Below are 24,005 nucleotides of genomic sequence, written 5' to 3'. Positions count from 1 at the left end.
ATGGGATTTAGAGATGATACATGAACGGATAGTCAAAAATGACCCTGGGATAGTTTGTCTTATCAATAACAAATTGACAAAAGATACAAATAAATTAGAAAATTAGTCAATTTGTATTACAATTAGCAATGTCATTAAGCTAAATCAGGTGTCATCAGTCTAATTCTTAACAGCCATGTCACCTGACATACATGTTGGATAACTAATGCAATATAAATCAGGGTCTTTCTGTCCATGGATCAGCACTAATTTTATCACAAATTAATGTGTTTGATTCGATATCATACAAGCATTATTGTCATGTTGTTAGGGAGGGTTTGATATTGTATCATGTGTTTTTCATTAGACTGCGCTGCCGTGCAGTCAACTAGTAGTAGAGGTTTCAAATATCTGGAGGTACACTCAGCAATCCAACTCAGTTAGGGTTATTTCTAGCAGAGCACATGCAATTACTGTACATATTAACGTCAAGGACATTCAGTACCAAGTCACATGCAGACGTCCAGTGTATGCATCGCTATGCTAATTCTCTCTAATGCAGTAATTTGTTCTAAAATTAGAACATCAACAAATGAACGGTGTTGGTCTGAGGGGAGCATCGCCACGGGACAAGGTAGTTGAATTGATGAGTCAACAGACACAGATGGTAGAATAACAACTATGAAGGGCAACACAACACGGCGCCCATGCCTCAAGTCAACGTGCAGGACAGACAGACAGGACAGGACAGGACAGACAGAAGAGGAAATGGACATACGGTAGAAACTGGCCATGACGTAGTTTTGACAGCGGTCACCAGTAAAGTCATTCGGACACCTGATGGAAGGAAACAAAACCGCAAAAAGAGAGGGAGGAGGGAGGAGAGAGAGAGAGAGAGAGAGAGAGAGAGAGAGAGAGAGAGAGAGAGAGAGAGAGAGAGAGAGAGAGAGAGAGAGAGAGAGAGTGAGAGAGAGAGAGAGCACGGGTGGGGGGGGAGAGGATATGCACAAGAGACAGGGAGGAGGTGAAGGGAGAACGAGAGAGAGAGACAAAGAAAGAGAGAAGCAGAAAAACACTGAATTAGAACCGCAGCAACACCACGGACAGTAGAAGCAGAGTGATCCCACCGGTGACACCATTGTGCCGCACACCACCCATGGCTTTGGTTGACCTGAGAGGGAGGAGGATGAGGAGGAGAAGGAAGAGGAGGACTATAGAGGTAACACAGTGACAACCGTGACTCTGTTCTCAGCTGTTGGTGTCATGTGAACATACTTTTGTAAGGATTGGGCATGCGCAATCGTAACGGCTCAGTCTGCAAGCACCGCGGGCCGAAGTATCCATCCGGACATCTGGGGAGGAGGAGAGGTACAACGTGATATGGAAAACACAGCACTGAACTCTGTACACACGTTAATGGTGAAGGCCTGAGAGAGGTTACATTACAATATGCAATATTATGGTGGGGCAGAAACATGGTTCTTCTACCGGCATCCCTGCCTCAGTGTGCTATATATTACAAAAACATTACTAGGTTTTGGTTTACTTGCTTAGTAAAGTAATTGGGTTAGCAATTAGTGCCGCTCAACAAGTGTGAATGTCTCTTGCTGAACAGAAGGCAGTTGACCATGAGGACTTCTTTGTTGCTGTATCATCTAACAATCAATAGTGTCATGAGTTCAAACAAATTAACACTCGTAGGTTAATTTATACTCATTAAGGCAACATTTCCACACCACCAGTTCTTAGCAAACCAACTGCAGCAGTACCCAACGGCATCTGTCGATAAATAATCAGGAACGTGGAAGCATAGAAATTGAAATATTGGGATTGAGGCATATAGCTGGATCGAACAACAGACACTGTAGGACATGGACTCATCTCAACATTAGACAACTTTTGAAGGGCTGAAAATGTCTGGATTCTGGAGTTAACCATCACTTTAACAAACTGTGCCTTTGCATTGGATGGCACTTTATAAAACAGCCAGAGGAAAACATGGCTGGCAGAGTGAGAGTGAGTAGGAGGGTACACTGTTCAAAATACAAAAGCATTCCCTTTTTTTCAGTCTCTCTTCCGCTCCCTCTCTCTGAATATCTAAAATTCTGCGGATATAATGCCGCCCGTCCCCACCTCCCCCTCCGTGTTGCAGACAGGCTTTAACTGACAGGTACACCGGTGAGGAAGGCAGAGGTCATGGAAACAATGTTGCCCTGATTGAGAGTGCCAGAGGGGTGGGCCTACATGATTTTATTTTATTTATTTTATTATTATAGTGTCATGCATCTTCAGGATGCCCAGCCCACATGGGCTTATAAAACACTGTATTTGCTATAGCAAAATAAAATAATCATGTCTATATATGCACACATACATATATATATATAAACATACGTTCATACGGCAGTGAAAAAGAATTGAGGGAACAAAAAAACATTTCAAGTATACAACTTACATGTACAGGTAGAGGGGTGCAGGGGGAGGCCGACCCACAGGGACGAAACAACCCCCTCTAATCACACCATCCCCCTCTCCTTCTCTCTTTCTACCCTCTTGACCTCTTCCTTTTTCACGTGGGCTTGCAAATAGCCCTCCGTCGTTTGACTTGGGTCACGTGTAGTAGTGTAATCATATTTTGAAACTTTATTAAGAAAAACATTTTAAAAGAAAGAGGCCCCCGGCCTCTGCACTTTATCTTATAGCAACCACATAAATTGGCCATGATGTTCGTTCCTCTTTCTGCCTGTCTGGTTCAGCAGAGTGCATTTCATTTGGTAAAGACAGTTGACTCACAGAGTTACAGTGTCACGTCTCATGTTGGAAAGCTCTGTTGAGTTTGCTCTTGAACCACCACAACCATATTTATGGGGACACCTGTCCACTTAATCAAAAACGCTGCAGCAGCCCCTCCCACAATCATTCTATTCTTCTTCTTCTTCTGACTCCTCTGCCCCCCTCTCCCATAATCCTTTCAAATCAGGATGTGCTGTTCATTGAGCGGTGCCAAAATGTCACACTCTCTCTCCACCAACGGGACCGCCAATCCAACAGAAGCAATTCCGCATGATTTATGAGATTTACAAAATGCCTCCCAGGAGTATTATGCTATTCCTTGCCAAATTACTCTTACTGAGTGATATGTTAACCTGAGGATCACACAACAAGGGCTTCTGGGGAAATGACTGTCTCCGTAAAATAAACAAATGTTGAACTCAGTCCTCATAAAATAACACACTTATAGAGCACATATTGAAACAAATCAAAATCGGTTTGAGTGTTTAAACAGGATTAAATATCTTCTTTCAACATAAACCAAGCAAACCCATTGTCACGCCCTGACTCTGGGGACTCTTATTTGTTGAGTCAGGGTGTGATTTTCTATGTGGTGTAGATCTATGTTTATAGTCTAGTATGTCTAGATCTATGTTGGCCGGTGTGGTTCCCAATCAGAGGCAGCTGTCGCTCGTTGTCTCTGAGAGGGAGGCGCTACAGGAGGCTAAAAGGGAGAAGGAAAGTGTAGAGGCACGGCGAGAGGAGCTGGTTAGGCAGCAGAAGGAGCGGGGGTTAATAAAGGAACCCAGTCCCGCGCCTCGCACCAAGCAAGTGGTGCGTGTCGCCAGTCCGGTCCGGCCCGTTCCTGCTCCCCGCACTAAGCCAGTGGTGCGTGTTCCCAGTACAGCCCGACCCGTTTCTGCTCCTCGCACCAAGCCAGTGGTGCGCGTCGCCAGCCCGGTCCGGCCCGTTCCTGCTCCCCGCACTAAGCCAGTGGTGCGTGTTCCCAGTACGGCCCGACCCGTTCCTGCTCCTCGCACCAAGTCAGTGGTGCGCGTCGCCAGCCCGGTCCATCCTGTTCCTGCTCCTCGCACCAAGCCAGTGGTGCGCGTCGCCAGCCCGGTCCGGCCCGTTCCTGCTCCCCGCACTAAGCCAGTGGTGCGTGTTCCCAGTACGGCCCGACCCGTTCCTGCTCCTCGCACCAAGACAGTGGTGCGCGTCGCCAGCCCGGCCCGGCCTGTTTCTGCTCCTCGCACCAAACCAGTGGTGCGCGTCGCCAGCCCGGCCCAGCCTGTTCCTGCTCCTCGCACCAAGCCAGTGGTGCGCGTCGCCAGCCCGGTCCGGCCCGTTCCTGCTCCCCGCACTAAGCCAGTGGTGCGTGTTCCCAGTACGGCCCGACCCGTTCCTGCTCCTCGCACCAAGACAGTGGTGCGCGTCGCCAGCCTGGCCCGGCCTGTTCCTGCTCCTCGCACCAAGCCAGTGGTGCGTGTCGCCAGCCCGGCCCGGCCTGTTCCTGCTCCTCGCATCAAACCAGTGGTGCGTGTTCCCGGCCCGGCCTGTTCCCGCTGCTCGCACCAAGCCAGTGGTGCGTGTCGCCAGTCCGGCCCGGCCTGTTCCTGCTCCCCGCACCAAGACAGTGGTGCATGTTCCTAGTCCGGTTCGGCCCGTGCCCGCTCCTCGCACCAGACCAGTGGTGAGTGTGTCCAGTCCGGCACGGCCCGTGCCCGTTCCACCGGTGCCTGATCCAGCTCCGGTCAGCTGCTCCAGTCCGGAGCCAGAGCAGTCCACTCCACCGGTGCATGATCCAGCTCCGGTCAGCTGCTCCACTCCGGAGCCAGAGCAGTCCACTCCACCGGGGTCTAGTCCAGATCCAGGTCAGCGGCTCCACTCCGGAGCCAGAGCTGTCCGCTCCACCAGTGCCTAATCCAGCTCCGGTCAGCGGCTCCACTCCGGAGCCAGAGCAGTCCGCTCCACCGGGGTCCAGTCCAGATCCGGTCAGCGGCTCCACTCCGGAGCCAGAGCAGGCCGCTCCACCGGTGCCCAGTCCAGCTCCGGTCAGCGGCTCCAGTCCGGAACCTGAGCAGTCCGCTCCACCGGTGCCTGGTCCAGCTCCGGTCAGCGGCTCCAGTCCAGACCCAGACGTCAGCCACTCTCCAGGTTCGGGGTCTCCCACACCAGGGTCCAGACAGGGCTTGGAGTATAGTGGGAGGAAGGAGAGGGGAAGCAGTGCGCCGAGGTCCAGACCAGACCAGGGGCGCAACAGGGAGGCGGAGAATAGGTGGTTGTCACGCCCGGAGCCGGATCCGCCTCCTCCACCCGGCCCCTACCCTGTTAAGTAAAGGTTGTGCGGTCGGAGTCCGCACCTTTGGGGGGTACTGTCACGCCTGACTCTGGGGACTCTTATTTGTTGAGTCAGGGGTGTGATTTTCTATGTGTGTAGATCTTTGTTTAATAGTCTAGTATGTCTAGATCTATGTTGGCCGGTGTGGTTCCCAATCAGAGGCAGCTGTCGCTCGTTGTCTCTGATTGGGGACCATAATTAGGCAGCCTATTGGCACTAGTGGGTTGTGGGATCTTGTTCCGTGTGAGGTATGTTGTACCTTGGACTTCACGTTTCGTTTAGTTTGTTGTTTTGTCGTTGTTTATTCGGTTCAAATAAACATGTATGCATATCACGCTGCGCCTTGGTTCGACCAGTCCTTCAACGAACGTGACACCCATACATAGCCCACTAGCATTTAGGCAGAACAAATCCCTTAGACTAAAGACACAGTATTGAACCCAAAGGCAGTTAGCAGTCAGATATCTGATGAGTATTCTCCTTAGGGAGTCCCTTATCCTTCATGAAGAATAATGGCCTGTTGAGTCTTACATGTACTGTACCTCCAACCTATTGCGCAGAGCATAACAGAGCTTTCGTACTCTATCCTGATTCATGCCATTCACTGTTCCCGTCCGTCTTTTTGTCCCTGACTTGCAGGAATCCTTATCGAGCAGACATTGCTGATGTGGCTGATATTGTGTATTATGAAATACAGCGCTACATGTCAGGGACATAATTACCTATAGGGTCATTCGTTAAAACTTTTCCTTCCCTCTAAAGAACGTTATACTTCAAAGTCAAGGGCATAACAATAGGGCCAGCTGTCGGCTGGACTTGTTCAGACGGTGAGTAATACCCGCTGAAGCCTGGCCTATATTGAATGAGATGGCTTTGGGGCAACAATTCCCTGCAGGCCTCCACTGCATTATTCGACTTTTTTGGACCCGTGCCTCAACCGTGAGTGAGTTAGCTGCAGCAATTGAGTTATTGCTCCCTCCAATTTGTACACAGCTTATCGAATGGCTGTTGCAGCCATGTCCTCATTGCTTGCTGAACAGTGTTCCTGGGGCCAGCTGAACACACACAACGGCTGGCCAGTGGACCTGCACACCATTCTTCACCTTAGACAAATATGGAAGCATATGTGATATTTACATAATGGACCAAAGCACACTATAATAGGTGATACTGTAGCTGTAGAGATGTAAAACACAACAGCACACCACTCTTTCCCTGGCACAGGCTGTCATATTGATGCAAACTGTTACTATGCAGGATTACAGCACCGTAAACTTTTACTTGTTCTGAAATTGCTGCAAAGACTTGTCTTTTGCAAGGCCAACACCCAGTATACAAACGCATATACTCTATGTACATTCTTGCATATGCTGTTATACTACAGCTTCTGCACACCTACACATTTCAACATATAAATATTCAAATGCACATCAACACGTTCAAACTAGCATATAGCTAGTACATCCAGTACACATGAAGCAGAATCTTACCTAGAAAGCTAATCAGCTCATCGTTGCCACATTCACAATCAAGAGAAAAACATTTATCTTCCAAAAACAAAATGTTTTTAGCGCACTTGATTTAAAACCAATGTTGTAAATCTGACCCTCGTTTCAAAGGTCTTGAGATGTAAACAACAATTCTCTTTAGCTCGCTCGAGGCCTCTGACTGGCGTAAATATTTGTTCCTTACAATACCAGTGAATCATGACATTTCTAAAGGCCTTTTCATGTGCGAGGCTCCTGCACGCTAAACGTGGGCTGAGAATGATGAGCAGACCACAATCTATCCTCCTTATCAGCAACCAAAGTATACATGAAAGAGACACAAACCCCTACAATAGACATCTTTACATACTGGCAGTGCCTTCCTGTACTCTTCTGCTATGCTGGGCCTCCTGTAAGAGAGAGGGGGCTGGAGGGATGCTAAGAGGAAGATGAATGGGGGGATAGATGGAGATTACAATCATATGATGGAGACAGGGAATAGGGCTCTGATATGTTGGAGAAGAGGGTTTGAAATCACTTGACATGACTGGAGTCTTGATCCTGCAATTGATCTCTCATTACAAGAAGGAAAGAAGACAGAGGCTGAAAACAAAGACAATTGTCCAAGTACAGTTCAAAATACCATCAAATGTTGCACTAGGTCAAATCCTGAAATAGCGGCGAGGACTCACTTGCAGGAGAGCTGATTGATACCATGTATAAAGTAACAGTCGCCGCCGTTCACGCAGTAATCCTTCTCTGTGTCGTTGCATCTTCTGGCGTGGCCCGAGCCTGGCGATAGTGTGGTGGTTACTGTAGAGGAAGACAGAGTTACATGTTAATAACACAGCCGTAAGAGTACTGTAGGCAGTTAGAGCTTTGTTACTGGACTAGAGTACAATGTATATTCTGTAATCGGAATAATACTTCAAACTAAGGAGGGCTCTATTCGGGGGACTTCGGTAGAAGAGTAGAAAGACAGTGTGGAACATGCTACAATATACAGTTTACTGGTACTGTATGCAATGTAGGCAGCGCATAGAGACAGGTGCAGCAACTTTCCCCTCCAGATGGCGTTTCTGATCAGGTCAACCAGTTGCTCTTTTGTGAGTGATTTTATACACAATCCAAGACAGAAACACTCACTTCTCATTCAATCACTCATCCTCCACTTAAAACGGTCACATCTTTCCTTCCAAGAATTGTATTGTGTCTCTCAGTAGTGTTGACACTGACTCAAGACGCTCTATGTGCAAAGATAAATATTTCCTCCTGAAGAGCGTAGGAGTCCCTGTTTATTCCTTGATTCAGATCTTTAGAATGGAATGGCCTAAATGTCATGCTGACTAATCCTCCACTATTATGTAAATAGTGCTAAGAGGTTTGGGATGAAGCCTGAGGAGTAGCAGAACTGGGCAAGGAGAAGAGGAGAAGTGGGAGGACTCCTCTGTTAAATGTTGGGACGTAGCCTCTGTACACTGGCCAGATTTCAATCCGCACCTTGCTGGGGTGTGACAACATGTTTGTGTTTCCCAATTGGAGGTTGGTTGACAAATACATACTTGTGAATGTGTAGCCTACTTCCGTACATACAGTATTGTTATGATATGGGGGCAAGGCTAGTGTTCGGACATAGACAAACACACTATCCAGGTTACACGTCCACACTCCATTCCCCCAGGGGGCAGCAGCAACCTTGTCCAGAGGCTGAGCCTAGTTAATAAAACACATCAGGTGCTGCCAATTAGGGTGATCGTCAGTCAGTGTCCCAGCTGGCTAGCCGTGAGGCTGCTGGTTTTGTTTAGATTGGGCATGCCTTTGTCATTCTTCCTTTTTGTACATATTTATGTTTCATCACCATCTGAACAAATAATAATCCACTTGGACTGGCCAACCAACAGGTTTAAGACGGAGCTGGCCCTAAACTCGGTAAGTTGCTGTCTCCTGGGCACATGTGCATCCAACACGGTCCTCAAACGCTGATTTCTCACATAAATGCACACATTCATTCAGGTTAACTAGGCCTAGGACCACTAGACATAACGAGTCAGGTTACAGACCATGTTACTAGGCCTAAGACCCCTAGACATAACGAGTCAGGTTACAGACCATGTTACTAGGCCTTGGATCCCTAGACATAACGAGTCCAACAATATCCATAGGCTAGTTACGGTTTCGTAACAGTATGCACATTGGTATACTTGCAATCCTAACTCAATTCACTTATCAAAAGATCTACCCAAATTAAATTCCTGCTTGCAGTAATTTGATACATTGTAAATTCAGTTGGTGCTGTGGTGGCCATGGTGAAAACAATATTACACAACACACACACACACACCAGACACCGAGGCATGCATGAATGAACACAAAACACAAAGCGCCACCTTTTGTCACTGTGTTGTCCACAAATTGACCTCATTCATTCCAACTATTGATTTGAATGATCCTAATTGGCATACACAGAGGGATACATAGGTAGAGGAAGAGAATGAGAAAAAAAAAGAAAGAGAGAGAGAAAGACATTGCTGCTAACCTGACCTGTAATTGGTATCATCAGCGTGTGATGAACAAGGCCATCTGTGGTAAACTAAAAACATGCATTTGAACTTAGCTCTGAATACGTTGCACATGTTCTGTTGGATAGCACATGTAACCTATTCTAAAGCAAAAGACACATATTGCAGAAACTGTTTTCAATAAAATGGGCAAAAATCCACAAACTCAACAGGAATGTTTTTTTCTCCGAAAGTGCACAAAGCTTTGCAAATACATTCTCCGAAAGTGCACAAAGCTTTGCAAATACATTCTCAGAAAGTGCACAAAGCATTGCAAATACATTCTCCGAAAGTGCACAAAGCATTGCAGATACATCACTGCTATTGCAGAAACCTGTTGCAACAAATCATACAATAACAGATTGTGTGAAGGACAAATTGTACCTGTAGCCAGATTCCCCTGGCCCCTCAACTCCCCAGTTAACTCACTCACTATCCATTGCATAACATAGCAGGGAATATGAAGAAGGGAAGAAAACATCCCAGAACAAAAGTACCATACACTTTGCTAATAATAGTGTTCTCACAGCATGCACAATTCATACATGGAGAGGTGCCCGTTGGCCCAGGTCCAGCTGTAGCAGTGCGTGTATAGTGCTCTCTGTCTGTCTGAGAGGAGCGGAGGTGCTCCCACCATGCCAGGAGGGAAAGAGTTTACAGTACCCAGGCTCTACTACTTGTTTATCTGTGAGGGAAACTAATGACGTGGGTTAACCACTGCACATTAAACTTAATTGCCGCAAGTGGGCGAGAGCACTTGTGTCTTTTAAAGACAGCTTCGTTTTAAATCACTCTCTCACACACTCCCTCATCTCTTTTACGAAATGATCCTCTTATTTCCTTGTTGACTTAAAGGCCCAGTGCAGTCAAAAGCTTGATTTTCCTGTGTTTTATATATATTTCCACACTGAGGTTGGAATAATACTGTGAGATTGTGAAAATTATGATAATGCCCTTTTAGTGTAAGAGCTTTTGGAAAAGACTGCCTGACATTTCAGCCTGTTTGGCTGGGTGGGTTTTTTAAAGTTATAAGACCAATAACAAAGAGAGTTCGCCCTCCTTTCTGTTAGTTTTCAGGTTACACATCCCTCCAATTAGGCTCCTCCAATTAGGCCACTCTCTCAGACCACTCCCAGACAGTCCTAGCAAAATTCTTGCTTGAGAAATTGCATTTAGCTAAGAAGCTTCTTTTTTTTTTTTTGTTGACCATTTTAGATTTAGATTAGATTTTAGTCATTTAGCAGACGCTCTTATCCAGAGTTAGTGAGTGCATACATTTTTTATTTATTTTTTCATACTGGCCCCCCGTGGGAACACACATTTTAATGGAAAACAATCACAGTAAGGTGATTAACTGTTACCCAGAAATGATTTGATATTGACATAAAAATGGCTGCATTAGACCTTTAACTCTTGGATCCAAAATGTATAATTGTGATTTATGAGAAAACATTTATTTGGATAAATAGCTAATTGTTTTGTATAGTTACACAAACTGTGCTGTTCAGAGAAGTGACTATAATGAATCAGACAGTGTATGCATTTTGCACCATATTGTGTTTGTGGAATAAAGGCAGTGTCTGACAGAATTAGTGTAGAACACCAAATATGTCCTTGTCTATCTGTGATGATCAATGTAGACAGTTGAGTAACACTTCCTGTTAATGTCATCCTGTCATACAGGAGCACTCTATTCTTCATTATTAACCCCTCTATAGACCACTCAATACCAATGGGATTTTTTTATTAGTCGCAATGTTGGGTTATTGGATTGTAGGTGATTTAAGTGCCTTTGCTAATCAGTGAAGGAAGTGTGCTCCTTTCGCACGGCATGGAAAAAAACTATTCCTTCAGTTTAATCCAGGTAATAGTTCCGATATATACAGTGCCTTCAGGAAGTATTCAGACCCCTTGACTTATTCCACATTTCGTTGTTACAGCCTGAATTCAAAATTGATTAAATAATTTTTTTTTTCTCTCACCCATCTACATGTAATATGCCATAATGATAAAATGAAAACATGTTTTTAGAATTTTTTGCAAATTTATTGAAAATGAAGTACAGAAATGTCTCATTTACATAGGTATTCACACCCCTGAGTCAATACAGCGATTACAGCTGTGAGTCTTTCTGGGTAAGTTTCCACAGGGGCGTTCCACACCTGGATTGTGCAACATTTGCCCATTATTCTTCTTCAAGCTCTGTCAAATTGGTTGTTGATCATTGCTAGACAACCCTTTTCAGGTCTTGACACAGATTTTAAAGTAGATTTAAGTCAAAACTGTAACTCGGCCAATCAGGAACATTCATTGTCTTCTTGGTAAGCAACTCCAGCGTAGATTTGGCCTTGTGTTTTAGGTTATTGTCCTGCTGAAAGGTGAATTTATCTCCCAGTATCTGGTGGAAAGCAGACTGAACCAGGTTTTTCTCAAGGATTTTGCCTGTGCTTAGCTCTAGTCTGTTTCTTTTTATCCTACAAAACTCCCTAGTCCTTGCCGATGACACGCATACCCATAACATGATACAGCCACCACCATGCTTGAAAATATGAAGAGTGGTGCTAAGTGATGCGTTGTGTTGGATTTGCCCCAAACATAACACTTTGTATTCAGGACATAAAGTTAATTTCTTTGCCACATTTTTTGCAGTTTTACTTTAGTTTTACTTCTTGCAAACAGGATGCATGTTTTTGGAATATTTGTATTCTGGACAGGCGTCCTTCTTTTCACCATGTCATTTAGGTTAGTATTGTGGAGTAACTACAGTTTTTAATCCTATCACAGTTATTAAACTCTGTAACTGTTTTAAAGTCACCATTGGCCTCATGGTGAAATCCCTGAGCGGTTTCCTTCCTGTACGGCAACTGAGTTATGTACAGTGAGGGAAAAAAGTATTTGATCCCCTGCTGATTTTGTACGTTTGCCCACTGACAAAGAAAACATCAGTCTATAATTTTAATGGTAGGTTTATTTGAACAGTGAGAGACAGAATAACAACACAAAAATCCAGAAAAACGCATGTCAAAAATGTTATAAATTCAATTGCATTTTAATGAGGGAAATAAGTATTTGACCCCCTCTCAATCAGAAAGATTTCTGGCTCCCAGGTGTCTTTTATACAGGTAACGAGCTGAGATTAGGAGCACACACTTAAAGGGAGTTCTCCTAATCTCAGCTTGTTACCTGTATAAAAGACACCTGTCCACAGAAGCAATCAATCAATCAGATTCCAAACTCTCCACCATGGCCAAGACCAAAGAGCTCTCCAAGGATGTCAGGGACAAGATTGTAGACCTACACAAGGCTGGAATGGACTACAAGACCATCGCCAAGCAGCTTGGTGAGAAGGTGACAACAGTTGGTGCGATTATTCGCAAATGGAAGAAACACAAAAAAACTGTCAATCTCCCTCAGCCTGGGGCTCTATGCAAGATCTCACCTCGTGGAGTTGCAATGATCATGAGAACGGTGAGGAATCAGCCCAGAACTACACAGGAGGATCTTGTCAATGATCTCAAGGCAGCTGGGACCATAGTCACCAAGAAAACAATTGGTAACACACTACACCGTGAAGGACTGAAATCCTGCAGCGCCCGCAAGGTCCCCATGCTCAAGAAAGCACATATACAGGGCCTTCTGAAGTTTGCCAATGAACATCTGAATGATTCAGTGGAGAACTGGGTGAAAGTGTTGTGGTCAGATGAGACCAAAATCGAGCTCTTTGGCATCAACTCAACTCGCCGTGTTTGGAGGAGGAGGAATGCTGCCTTTGACCCCAAGAACACCATCCCCACCGTCAAACATGGAGGTGGAAACATTATGCTTTGGGGGTGTTTTTCTGCTAAGGGGACAGGACAACTTCACCCCATCAAAGGGACGATGGACAGGGCCATGTACCGTCAAATCTTGGGTGAGAACCTCTTTCCCTCAGCCAGGGCATTGAAAATGGGTCATGGATGGGTATTCCAGCATGACAATGACCCAAAACACACGGCCAAGGCAACAAAGGAGTGGCTCAAGAAGAAGCACATTAAGGTCCTGGAGTGGCCTAGCCAGTCTCCAGACCTTAATCCCATAGAAAATCTGTGGAGGGAGCTGAAGGTTCGAGTTGCCAAACGTCAGCCTCGAAACCTTAATGACTTGGAGAAGATCTGCAAAGAGGAGTGGAACAAAATCCCTCATGAGATGTGTGCAAACCTGGTGGCCAACTACAAGAAACGTCTGACCTCTGTGATTGCCAACAAGCGTTTTGTCACCAAGTACTAAGTCATGTTTTGCAGAGGGGTCAAATACTTATTTCCCTCATTAAAATGCAAATCAATTTTTAACATTTTTGACATGCGTTTTTCTGGATTTTTGTTGTTGTTATTCTGTCTCTCACTGTTCAAATAAACCTACCATTAAAATATAGACTGATCATGTCTTTGTCAGTGGGCAAACGTACAAAATCAGCAGGGGATCAAATACTTTTTTCCCTCACTGTATCTTTGTAGTGACTGGATGTATTGATACACCATCCAGTGTAATTAATAACTTCACCATGCTCAAAGTGATATATTCAATATATTTTTATTTTTTTTACCCATCCACCAATAGGTGCCCTTCTTTGTGAGGCATTGGAAAACCTCCCTGGTCTTTGTTGTTGAATCTGTTTTTGAAATTCACTGCTCGACTGAGGGACCTTACAGATAATTGTATGTGCGGCGTACAGAGATGAGGTAGTCATTCAAAAATCATGTTAAACACTATTATTGCACACAGAGTGAGTCCATGCAACTTATTATGTGACTTGTTAAGCACATTTTTTTGTCCTGAACTTATTTAGGCTTGCCATAACAAAGGGGTTGAATACTTATTGACTCAAGACATTTCAGCTTTTCATTTGTTATTAATAATAAAAATAAATAAACATAATTCCACTTTAACATTATAGGGTATTGTGGGTAAGCCAGTGACAAAAAAAATCTCAATTTAATATATTTTAAATTCAGGCCGTAACACAATAAAATGTGGAAAAAGTTAAGGGGTGTGAATACTTTCTGAAGGCACTGTATTGTTTATACAGTATATCAACATGTTTGACAATACCATCATTTTTGGGATTTTAAATCCATTGATCTTGCAATTCAGTTATACAGTAGAACCATTCAGTAGCTTCAGGGCAAAGGAACCGGAATCAATACTAAATCTGGGTGTTATTTAATTTCATTTTTCAAGGTGCCTTTTGGTCTCTGAAATGTCTGATGGTTGTAGCTCAGTCTGTTCCTGTTCTGACTGCTACAGACACCCTGCCAGTCCTGACTGGTGCAGGGTTGACTATTATACCTACACACTATCCATGCTACCACAATTCTGACACGTTTTCCCGAGCTCTTCAACTGTACTGTGAATACCTGCTGAGGCAGCATGGTTTCATGGAGAGGGGAGGCGAGTAAGCTGACTGTCTGAGAGGGAATGTTGAGCTAAGACAGCTCAGTGTACAGAGAAAAACAACTTTTTGTCATGCGTCTAAATAAAGTAACATTCTCTTCAATACCAAATGATGATCAAGGCAGGGAGAAAGTGGACCACATTATTTTCCTACAAAACACATAAGGAAGTTTGGATTGTAAGATCTCTCCCCTCTCTCTCACTCTCTCTTCTCTTTCCCTTTGCCTCTTGCTTGCTGTCATCTTTATAGCAGAAGACACTTCTTTTATGTGCATTCGTTCCCAAGAGGCAGTCCAGGAATGGGGCTGCTAAAAATGGGTGACAAACGAGGCGCTTCATCCTGATCACAGCGTCTAACGCAGGGGTATTCAACTCTTACCCTACGAGGTCCGGAGCCTTCTGGTTTTCTCTTCTACCTGATCATTAATTGCATGCACCTGGTGTCCCAGGTTTAAATCAGTCCCTGATTAGATGGGAACAATGAACAAATGCAGTGCAACTGGCTTTGAGGTCCAGAGTTGAGTTTGAGGGGTCTAGGAGGTAGAAATAGGGAGCTTTCCGTCTCTGTTGTTGGGTCAGTATCTCCTGTCTCACAGAACCATGGCTGGGTCAGAATGGTGTCTACTGGCCTTGGAACCCTTCGGGCCTGTGGCAGTTTACCAATCAGGGAGCAAATCCATTCTCATGTACCTGGTTTCTCATGTTTTGTAGCCATGTGGCTGAGTAAGTCAACCCCTGACTATGTTATTTCACCCTTCAGCAGAGGAATATCCTGGTCTACCCTGGTTGACCCTTTACATTCAAAGCCTCATGACTGAGACAGGTTCACAGATCCTCTAACCCCAAGTGAAGGTCAGTTCCCCTGTCTCATTTTTACATTTGAGTCATTTAGCAGACGCTCTTATCCAGAGCGACTTACAGTTAGTGAGTGCATACATTTTCATGCTTTTTCATACAGTCTCAGACTGGGTTTGATTATGTGCTCTCATTCCCTTAGGGTTAGGTCAGTTTACCTGGTCTACTAACCCCAGGTTTTGTTTTTCCCAGTCTTGGGCTGACTGGATTTCCACAGTGTTAGCTCTAACCCAGGGGTTTGGCCAACAGGCTTCACCACGGAGTTTGATTAATCCTTCATGGCCAGAGAACTGAAAAGAAAGACTGGGGGTGCAAAAGGGGCCATCTGGAAACCTTCATAAACATGTCTGTCTTTCCGCGCTCTCTAAAGGGTTCTAGGAAAGTCGTAAAAATGAAAGGAGAGGTCCCTGTTGCGCTGTGTTTTTTCTTCTTGAGGCACCTCTTCTGGGCACATGCTCACTACGTATTCTGGAGGCTAGCCCTGTTCTGCACCTCACACTCACAACCTTCAACAAATCGGAGTGATTACACTATATTCAGTACATCAACAGGGTCCTCATCACTAGGGCCACACAGAGTCAGTGGAGGAAGCTGAATTTTACCAACCCAGAAATTGTCTTGTATTTTTTTTTAAACGACTGCATGGAAATGATTCCAACTGCAAATATTGCTGCAAAGCAAGATTTCTTTTTTTTTTTTTACTTTTTTTACATTTTAGTAGACGCTCTTATCCAGAGCGACTTACAGTTAGTGAGTGCATAAATTTTTTCATACTGGTCCCCTGTGGTAATCGAACCCACAACCCTGGCGTTGCAAGCACCATGCTCTACCAACTGAGCTACACTATTAAGATGCAGACAATAACTCTAATGAAATATTCTCAACAGCAGATTCCATAAGGCTCTGGCCATTACTCTTCTCCATGAAGAGCATGAAGTAATCCAGTTATGTTTCGGGAAAGAGAGCTATTAAAGATGGAATAAGCAGCTAAGGACAAATATGTTTCTAACTCTGAACACAGCATAGTGAGACAACCAAAACCCTTAGACACTAGGAAAGACTTGAGATGTCAAATTTTGGTGGGACCCAGTTCAGATTATATAAGTCACCATTAGTCATCCTAGCCTATATCTTAACTGGAATAAACCAAGTCCAGGTCATGGGAAAGAACATGGTTGGTAAGAGAAAAGGTCCAAAGGTGCAAGCCCCAAGCTTCAACTGACAAATTAAGCGTGTGGGGTATCTCCAAAAGCCCTGACATATTTCACGGCTAAGTCTATATACCAGCAGCAGAGTAGAAAGCCCTACATAAACCCCCTCCCCAGTCTCTTGTTACAGCTGGGACTGGGATCTCTTATCACTTTGCTAGGGGTCAATTTATACTGCATGCATTCTTGCTGCATTCGTGTGGTTTCCATTATGTGTAACATCCCTCTTTCTTCAGAGGGATTCTAACAGTCTGTCCATTTCAGTCCTCACTGTGCATGGATACATTTATTAAGGGAAGATAAATGAATAGGCCTACATAATATGGTAGCTGCTGATAACAAAAAGAGTAGTTCACAAGATCATTTTGGTAGCAATGGCTATCTTACGCCACAGGGCACCCGGTTTCACATCTCAATGATAATATGACTGGCTGCCAGTTGGGTGCTTGTCTGATGTGTGGTGAGAGCGTGTGTGTTTGTGTAAGTGTGTGAGGTTGAGGGACAGGAAGTGAGCTATATCTCCTTTGTCTCGAGGCAGCAGTTATACAAGTGTTTAACTGTTGTACTCTGTTGGAATATATGAGTTGCAAAGCTCAGCATGACCATACACTCCAACAAACAGCAGAACTGAAAAATCTAAAATCCCTTACACAAACACTGCAAACACAAAAAAAGCACACTACCCCCCCACCTCCCACACACAAACCCACACAAACACAAACAAAGCCAGTATCTATCTATCGCGTGTCTTCGTACATTTCACAAGTTGCACCGAGTTCAATGAGACTGCTCCAACATCAACAGCCTTATGGGAACTTGATCACTGTTTAGGCAAAGGGCCAGAACAGAACATTATCTCTACCAAGAATTTGAGAGACACATAAACACAACATTACTAATGATAATGCACCAAATACCTGTTTCAGGAGAAAAGTGACCATAATTATTTCAAGGACCATCAAACTGGAGAGAGAGGCGGATTGTTTGAAATGTACAAAATGGAGCCTGCTCTGAACTTTATACTAATCTCCCCTCTCATCATGTTTTCATTTATGTTCTTGCCTCTTATTACCCTTTCTCAACAGCATAGCTGATATGCCTGGTCTTGCCTGCCACAGTCATCTCAGCATTAATGGGAAATCAAATAGTGCCATAGCATGCGATTGCACAATAGCCACTCATGTAAACAAGCAAAGTGAACTTACTGAGGAGGAGGAGGAGGAGGAGGAGGGGCTGGCACTGTTGGGCAGCAGGGCAGGTTGGGTGGTAGCAGAATGGGTATAGTCAGGCCAGGTGTTGGCTGGAGCAAAGGGCCTGCAGCGGAGAGGGCTGGTCCCCAGAGTGTCCTACTTTCAGAGGACCATGTGGCCCCATTTGTGGTCCCCCCCTGTCATCCCTGCTCTGTTTGGTGTAGCTGTAGTGTATGTCAGTGGATAACTCTCCTCTTCCTCTCCCCCCCTCAGATCCAGACGACCAGGGGTTTTGGAGCATGTGGATGTGGAACCCTGAGCTAGCGCCCGGGGCAGCAGCAGGAGGAGACAGGCACCCAGGCCCAGGATGAGAAGGAGGAGGGTGTTAAGAAGCAAGAGGAGGCCCCTTCCGGCCCCAGAGCCCCATCTACAGCCCAGCCGGGGATGGCCACGCAACGCAGGGCAACCCAGCCTGGTGCCACCTTCAGCCCCCTCCTCACTAACAGACAGCTGCACAGGGAATGGATACACACAGAAATCCAGGTCCATCCACTGCCTGTTCAATGCACTGTCCCTTCCCTCAGCAGCTTGCACTGGTAACAGTGGTAGTGCAGGCTTTGCAACCCTGCACCAGATTCAAAATACACTCACAACAGCTCCATCTCTTTGTTGGATCCCCTGGAGTCCCCATGAGAAAGTATCCCCTTAGTGCTTCCTGCGCAAGAAAGCGTGTCCGCTCTGGATCACACCTCTCCCATGCCTCAGCCCTCCATCCCTCCCAAACACACGCACTGCCCACGCACTCTGGCGGCCATGACATTGGACATCAGAGCACTGCTGCGTGGTGGCAGATGGTGCTGGTCCACTCCATGGCCAGAGGACAAACTAACAGTGGAGGAGGTCACTGAGCACAGAGAGGCCAAACAACCTGACCCAGCCCAGAAGCACCGTGTCAACTCCTACTCCAGTCTCAGCTCCAGCCCCAACCAGCTCCCAGCAGACCAAACACCAGGGGCCCCAGTTATCAACTATGAGTACATTTCTTACTAAATTCTGGTGTACGTAGAGATACGCAACATATACGCATGTTTTCATTGATAAATCAGAGATATTATATTTGTGCGGTCGTGAACGAGTGCTACAACCCTAGCTGGAAAACGCCCTCCATCACCTTTTATGGTAACAAAAACGCCCTCATTTGCTGTACGATTTGGAGATGTTCGAACTGGGCCATGATAGTTCCTAAAAGAAAGCTCAATGGCAAATTTGATCACATTTCTGTAGAGGTGTGGGCAGAATGTTGCAGTGACTTTTCCAATCAAAAAATGCATGCCAACTAGCTAGTGCAAAACACTGGCCGCACATTCTGCAAGATTGATTCTCCTTTCGAACAATTTAAAAGTAAATGCTACAGCCGACACTTTGTGAATTGTTGTTCAATATTTTGTTAATCAGTACATGATTGTATTTCCTATCTCCTGCCTTGGCATAGGCTCTGAAATTAAATAGACCATGATGTCCCGCTCCTATACTGTAGTCTACCCACACTGTCACGTACTGCCAAGGCTCCCACTCTAACTTTCGAGCATGCTTGGCTATTGAATGAGTGATTGATAAATGGTAGCCACCTAGTTGTTGTGTAAACTAAACATATTAGATTACTGGATAAGAGCGTCTGCTAAATGACTAAAATGTAAATGTAATGCTGCTATGCGATCTCCTTACCAATGGCAAATGCATCTGTTTATCATTAGGCCTATGTTTGAATGTTTTGATTAGCCATTATTATCATTCCTGTGCATTAAACACATCCCATTTCCCTCAAACACACAATAAGCCTATTTGCTTGCAATACAGTTGATCACCCTTCTAGAAGCTTTGAGATTTGCGTGATGATACACACACTTTCCTGTCAAGTTAAAAATTGATAAATACCAACCGTAGAAAAAAAAACTGGTGCACGCAAGGTTTAGTCTTTTTTGTGCGCACGCACCTTGATAAATGAGGCCCCAGTACTCCTAACCTCAGCTCCAGCCCCAGCAGCAGTCCTCCTAACCTGGGCTCCAGCTCCAGCTCTAGTCCTAACCTGGGCTCCAGCTCTAGTCCTAACCTGGGCTCCAGCTCTAGTCCTAACCTGGGCTCCAGCTCTAGTCCTAACCTCAGCTCCATCCCCAGCAGCAGTCCTCCTAACCTGGGCTCCAGCTCCAGCTCTAGTCCTAACCTGGGCTCCAGCTCCAGCTCTAGTCCTAACCTGGGCTCCAGCTCTAGTCCTAACCTGGGCTCCAGCTCTAGTCCTAATCTGGGCTCCAGCTCCAGCTCTAGTCCTAACCTGGGCTCCAGCTCTAGTCCTAACCTGGGCTCCAGCTCTAGTCCTAACCTGGGCTCCAGCTCTAGTCCTAGCCTGGGCTCCAGCTCTAGTCCTAACCTGGGCTCCAGCTCTAGTCCTAACCTGGGCTCCAGCTCTAGTCCTAACCTCAGCTCCAGCCCCAGCAGCAGTCCTCCTAACCTGGGCTCCAGCTCTAGTCCTAACCTGGGCTCCAGCTCTAGTCCTAACCTGGGCTCCAGCTCCAGCTCTAGTCCTAACCTGGGCTCCAGCTCTAGTCCTAACCTGGGCTCCAGCTCCAGCTCTAGTCCTAACCTGGGCTCCAGCTCTAGTCCTAACCTGGGCTCCAGCTCTAGTCCTAACCTGGGCTCCAGCTCTAGTCCTAACCTGGGCTCCAGCTCTAGTCCTAACCTGGGCTCCAGCTCTAGTCCTAACCTGGGCTCCAGCTCTAGTCCTAACCTGGGCTCCAGCTCTAGTCCTAACCTGGGCTCCAGCTCTAGTCCTAATCTGGGCTCCAGCTCTAGTCCTAATCTGGGCTCCAGCTCTAGTCCTAACCTGGGCTCCAGCTCTAGTCCTAATCTGGGCTCCAGCTCCAGTCCTAATCTGGGCTCCAGCTCTAGTCCTAACCTGGGCTCCAGCTCCAGTCCTAACCTGGGCTCCAGCTCTAGTCCTAACCTGGGCTCCAGCTCCAGTCCTAACCTGGGCTCCAGCTCTAGTCCTAACCTGGGCTCCAGCTCTAGTCCTAACCTGGGCTCCAGCTCTAGTCCTAACCTGGGCTCCAGCTCTAGTCCTAATCTGGGCTCCAGATCTAGTCCTAATCTGGGCTCCAGCTCTAGTCCTAACCTGGGCTCCAGCTCTAGTCCTAACCTGGGCTCCAGCTCTAGTCCTAACCTGGGCTCCAGCTCTAGTCCTAACCTGGGCTCCAGCTCTAGTCCTAACCTCAGCTCCAGCTCTAGTCCTAACCTCAGCTCCAGCACTAGCCCCAGTCACACTCAAGGGGCCACGTTCACACAGCCCTGCAACTCAACCCCATGCATGTCCACTGACCAGCAACGTAACATAGTGTAGCTCCCATCATGACTTCCCTCTCTCTGCAGATATAGAAAACAGGACCCAGGAAAGAATCATCCATCGCGCCCCAGCAGACTTAATGAAGTAATGAATACTTTTGGGGCGAGACCACCAAAAACAGGAGGCAGAGGGATGAGGAAACAGAGGTGGGGATAGGGGGACAGCTGTGGCAGGCAAACTACAAAAGGCAACAGTCCTGAGCGTTAAGCAGTGGAATGGTAAATATCTGTTCCTCATGACCAGAGAAACCTTTACCCACCATAGTGAAACACACCTTGAACCGACACACTGGGCCTGATCACAGAGTAGCAAGAGGTCAGAGGGTACACAGGCCTCTCAATGGCCAACTCTCTGGGAATGTCACCACACACACACACACACACAGGGAAACCTATAAAACCACCAAACCAGTGATTGAAACAACAAAGCAGTCTTATCTTTTTTGTTAGGTTGTATTTAAGTGAAGTGGGTCGATTTGTGGTGACTGAGGGCCCCTGTCAGGGTGTTCTCCAGTGGACTGTAAATACAGAGGGCTTGGCATGAATCTCCCTGAATGAGGGCCTGCTCTACTCTGACATGACCACCGGCGCTCGCCCATACCAATCAATGCCTATCGATTGGCTTACAGGTACTTCACATTCAGCCACGTTTACAACCCAGAGAAAGAAAAAGAAAAAGAGGGAGAGAAAGAGGGGAAACGCAAGGGGGGGTTATCTAATTTAAACATACTATGTTTCCTGTAGCCTATATCGGAAAGAGATGTCAGGACTTTTAATACAGGGAAAGTAAGAGAATGATCAAATACAACAGAGCGAGAGAAAAGGACAAGGCTAATAAGGAGAACAGGTTTTGTAAGAGCACAGCTGTAGGCTATATGTGTTAAAATAGTATTAACTAGGTGTTGCTAAAGAAGTCATGGCGAAATACCCTCAGTTTATTAGGTACACCACTCTGTTCACGAAAATAGTTTGCTCCTACTGACAGTGAGTCACGTGGCCGTGGCTTGCTATATAAAGCAGGCAGACAGGCATTGAGATATTCAGTTACTGTTCGATTGAATGTAAGAATGGCAAAACTAGTGACCTAAGCGACTTTGAGCATGGTATGATCGTCGGTGCCAGGCACACTGGTTCTAGTATTTTAGAAACAGACGGCCTCCTGTGGCCGAAAACAGCTTGTTGATGAGAGAGGTCAAAGGAGAATGGCAAGAGTCAAGCTAACAGGTGGGCCACAAACAGGCAAATAACGGCGCAGTACAACAGTCGCGCGCAAACAGCATCTCGGAACGCACAACTCGTCGATCCTTGTCACGGATGGGCTATTGCAGCAGATGACCACACCGGGTTCCACTCCTATCAGCTAAAAACAAGAAGAAGCCACTCCGGTGGGCATGTCATCACCAACAGACAATTGAGGAGTGGAAAAACATCACCTGGTCTGACGAATCCCAGTTCTCTTTGCGTCATGCTGATGGCAGAGTCAGGAATTGGCGTAAGCAGCATGAGTCCATGGCCCCATCCTGCCTGGTGTCAACAGTACAGGCTGGTGGTGATGGTGTAATGGTGTGGAGAATGTTTTCCTGGCACACGTTAGGTCCCTTAATACCAAGTAAGCAACGTTTGAATGCCAGACCTTGTAGAATCCATGCACCGAAGAATTCAGGCTGTTCTGGAGGCAAAGGGGAGTCCAATCCGGTACTCTATAGATGGGTGTACCTAATAAACTGAGTCTATATGGTTTTGTATGAGAGGGGCAGGTGTGTTTGGCTTCAACATTTACATGGGTAGGGGGAGAGTCTACGTGTGTGCGAATGCGCTTGCGTACATAGGTATGTATGTGTGTGTGTTTGTGTGTGTGTGTGTGTGCAAACTGCTGTTGGTGGGCCCCAGCATGACTGATGAGGTTGGAACAATCAGCCGCGCAGCTGCGTTTTCCATCAACACATTCCTGGGAGCTCACGCGCTCTCCCTTTCTCTCTGTGGGGCTGTGTAGAACGCCCCCTAGGGAAGCGACCCTCAGCCCGCGGACGTACGAGTGCCTCGCAAACGCTTATCACAACACGGCAGCCTGCAGGAGATGCACAGGGGGCTTCTCTCTCTCTCTGAGCTTCCCTTGCCACATGGAGCACTGCAACCAGCAGCGGCTACCATCACTGTACTGTACCAGAAGTCACATAAACCTGTACTGTAGTGGTCTGTGACAGGTTTAAAACATGAACGTAAACTCACCTGAAGGCCAGTAAAGTATTCCGATATGGCCTTATCAATGACATTAACAGAAGGGAAATACAGTACCAGTCAAAAGTTTGGACACACCTACTCATTCAAGGGTTTTACTTTATTTTTACTATTTTCTACATTGTAGAATAATAGTGAAGACATCAAAACTATGAAATAACACATATGGAATCATGTAGTAACCAAAAAAGTGTTAAATAAATCAAAATATATTTTATATTTGAGATCCTTCAAATAGCCACCCTTTGCCTTGATGACAGCTTTGCACTTCTTGGCATTCTCTCAACCAGTCTTGAAGGAGTTCCCACATATGCTGAGCACTTGTTGGCTGCTTTTCCTTCACTCTGCCGTCCGACTCATCCCAAACCATCTCAATTTGGTTGCGATCGGGGGATTGTGGAGGCCAGGTCATCTGATGCAGCACTCCATCACTCTCCTTCTTGGTACATTAGCCCTTACACAGCCTGGAGGTGTGCTGGGTCATTGTCCTGTTGAAAAACAAATGATAGTCCCACTAAGCCCAAACCAGATGGGATGGCGTATCGATGCAGAAT

General features: G+C 46.0%; 1 protein-coding gene across 3 annotated transcripts in view; it reads right to left on the bottom strand.

Annotated features, from left to right (window-relative positions):
- Window positions 1-24,005, bottom strand: part of LOC121579599 (pro-neuregulin-2, membrane-bound isoform-like) — a 127,924-nt gene that overhangs the window by 14,544 nt on the left and 89,375 nt on the right. For 2 of the 3 annotated variants that reach the window (XM_041894339.2, XM_041894338.2), the window contains exons 4-5: window positions 7,272-7,392; window positions 758-816 (exon numbers count right to left, since the gene is read on the bottom strand). In XM_041894339.2, the coding sequence (XP_041750273.1) occupies window positions 758-816; window positions 7,272-7,392 (180 nt within the window). Of the gene's footprint in view, window positions 1-757; window positions 817-1,254; window positions 1,332-7,271; window positions 7,393-24,005 lie in introns of all 3 variants that reach the window. The other variant, XM_041894340.2, reaches the window with a different exon arrangement.

Source organism: Coregonus clupeaformis, chromosome 13 (assembly GCF_020615455.1).
Source record: "Coregonus clupeaformis isolate EN_2021a chromosome 13, ASM2061545v1, whole genome shotgun sequence".
In the NCBI taxonomy this organism is placed as follows: Eukaryota; Metazoa; Chordata; class Actinopteri; order Salmoniformes; family Salmonidae; genus Coregonus; species Coregonus clupeaformis.
This window is presented reverse-complemented; position numbering and strand designations above follow the sequence as displayed.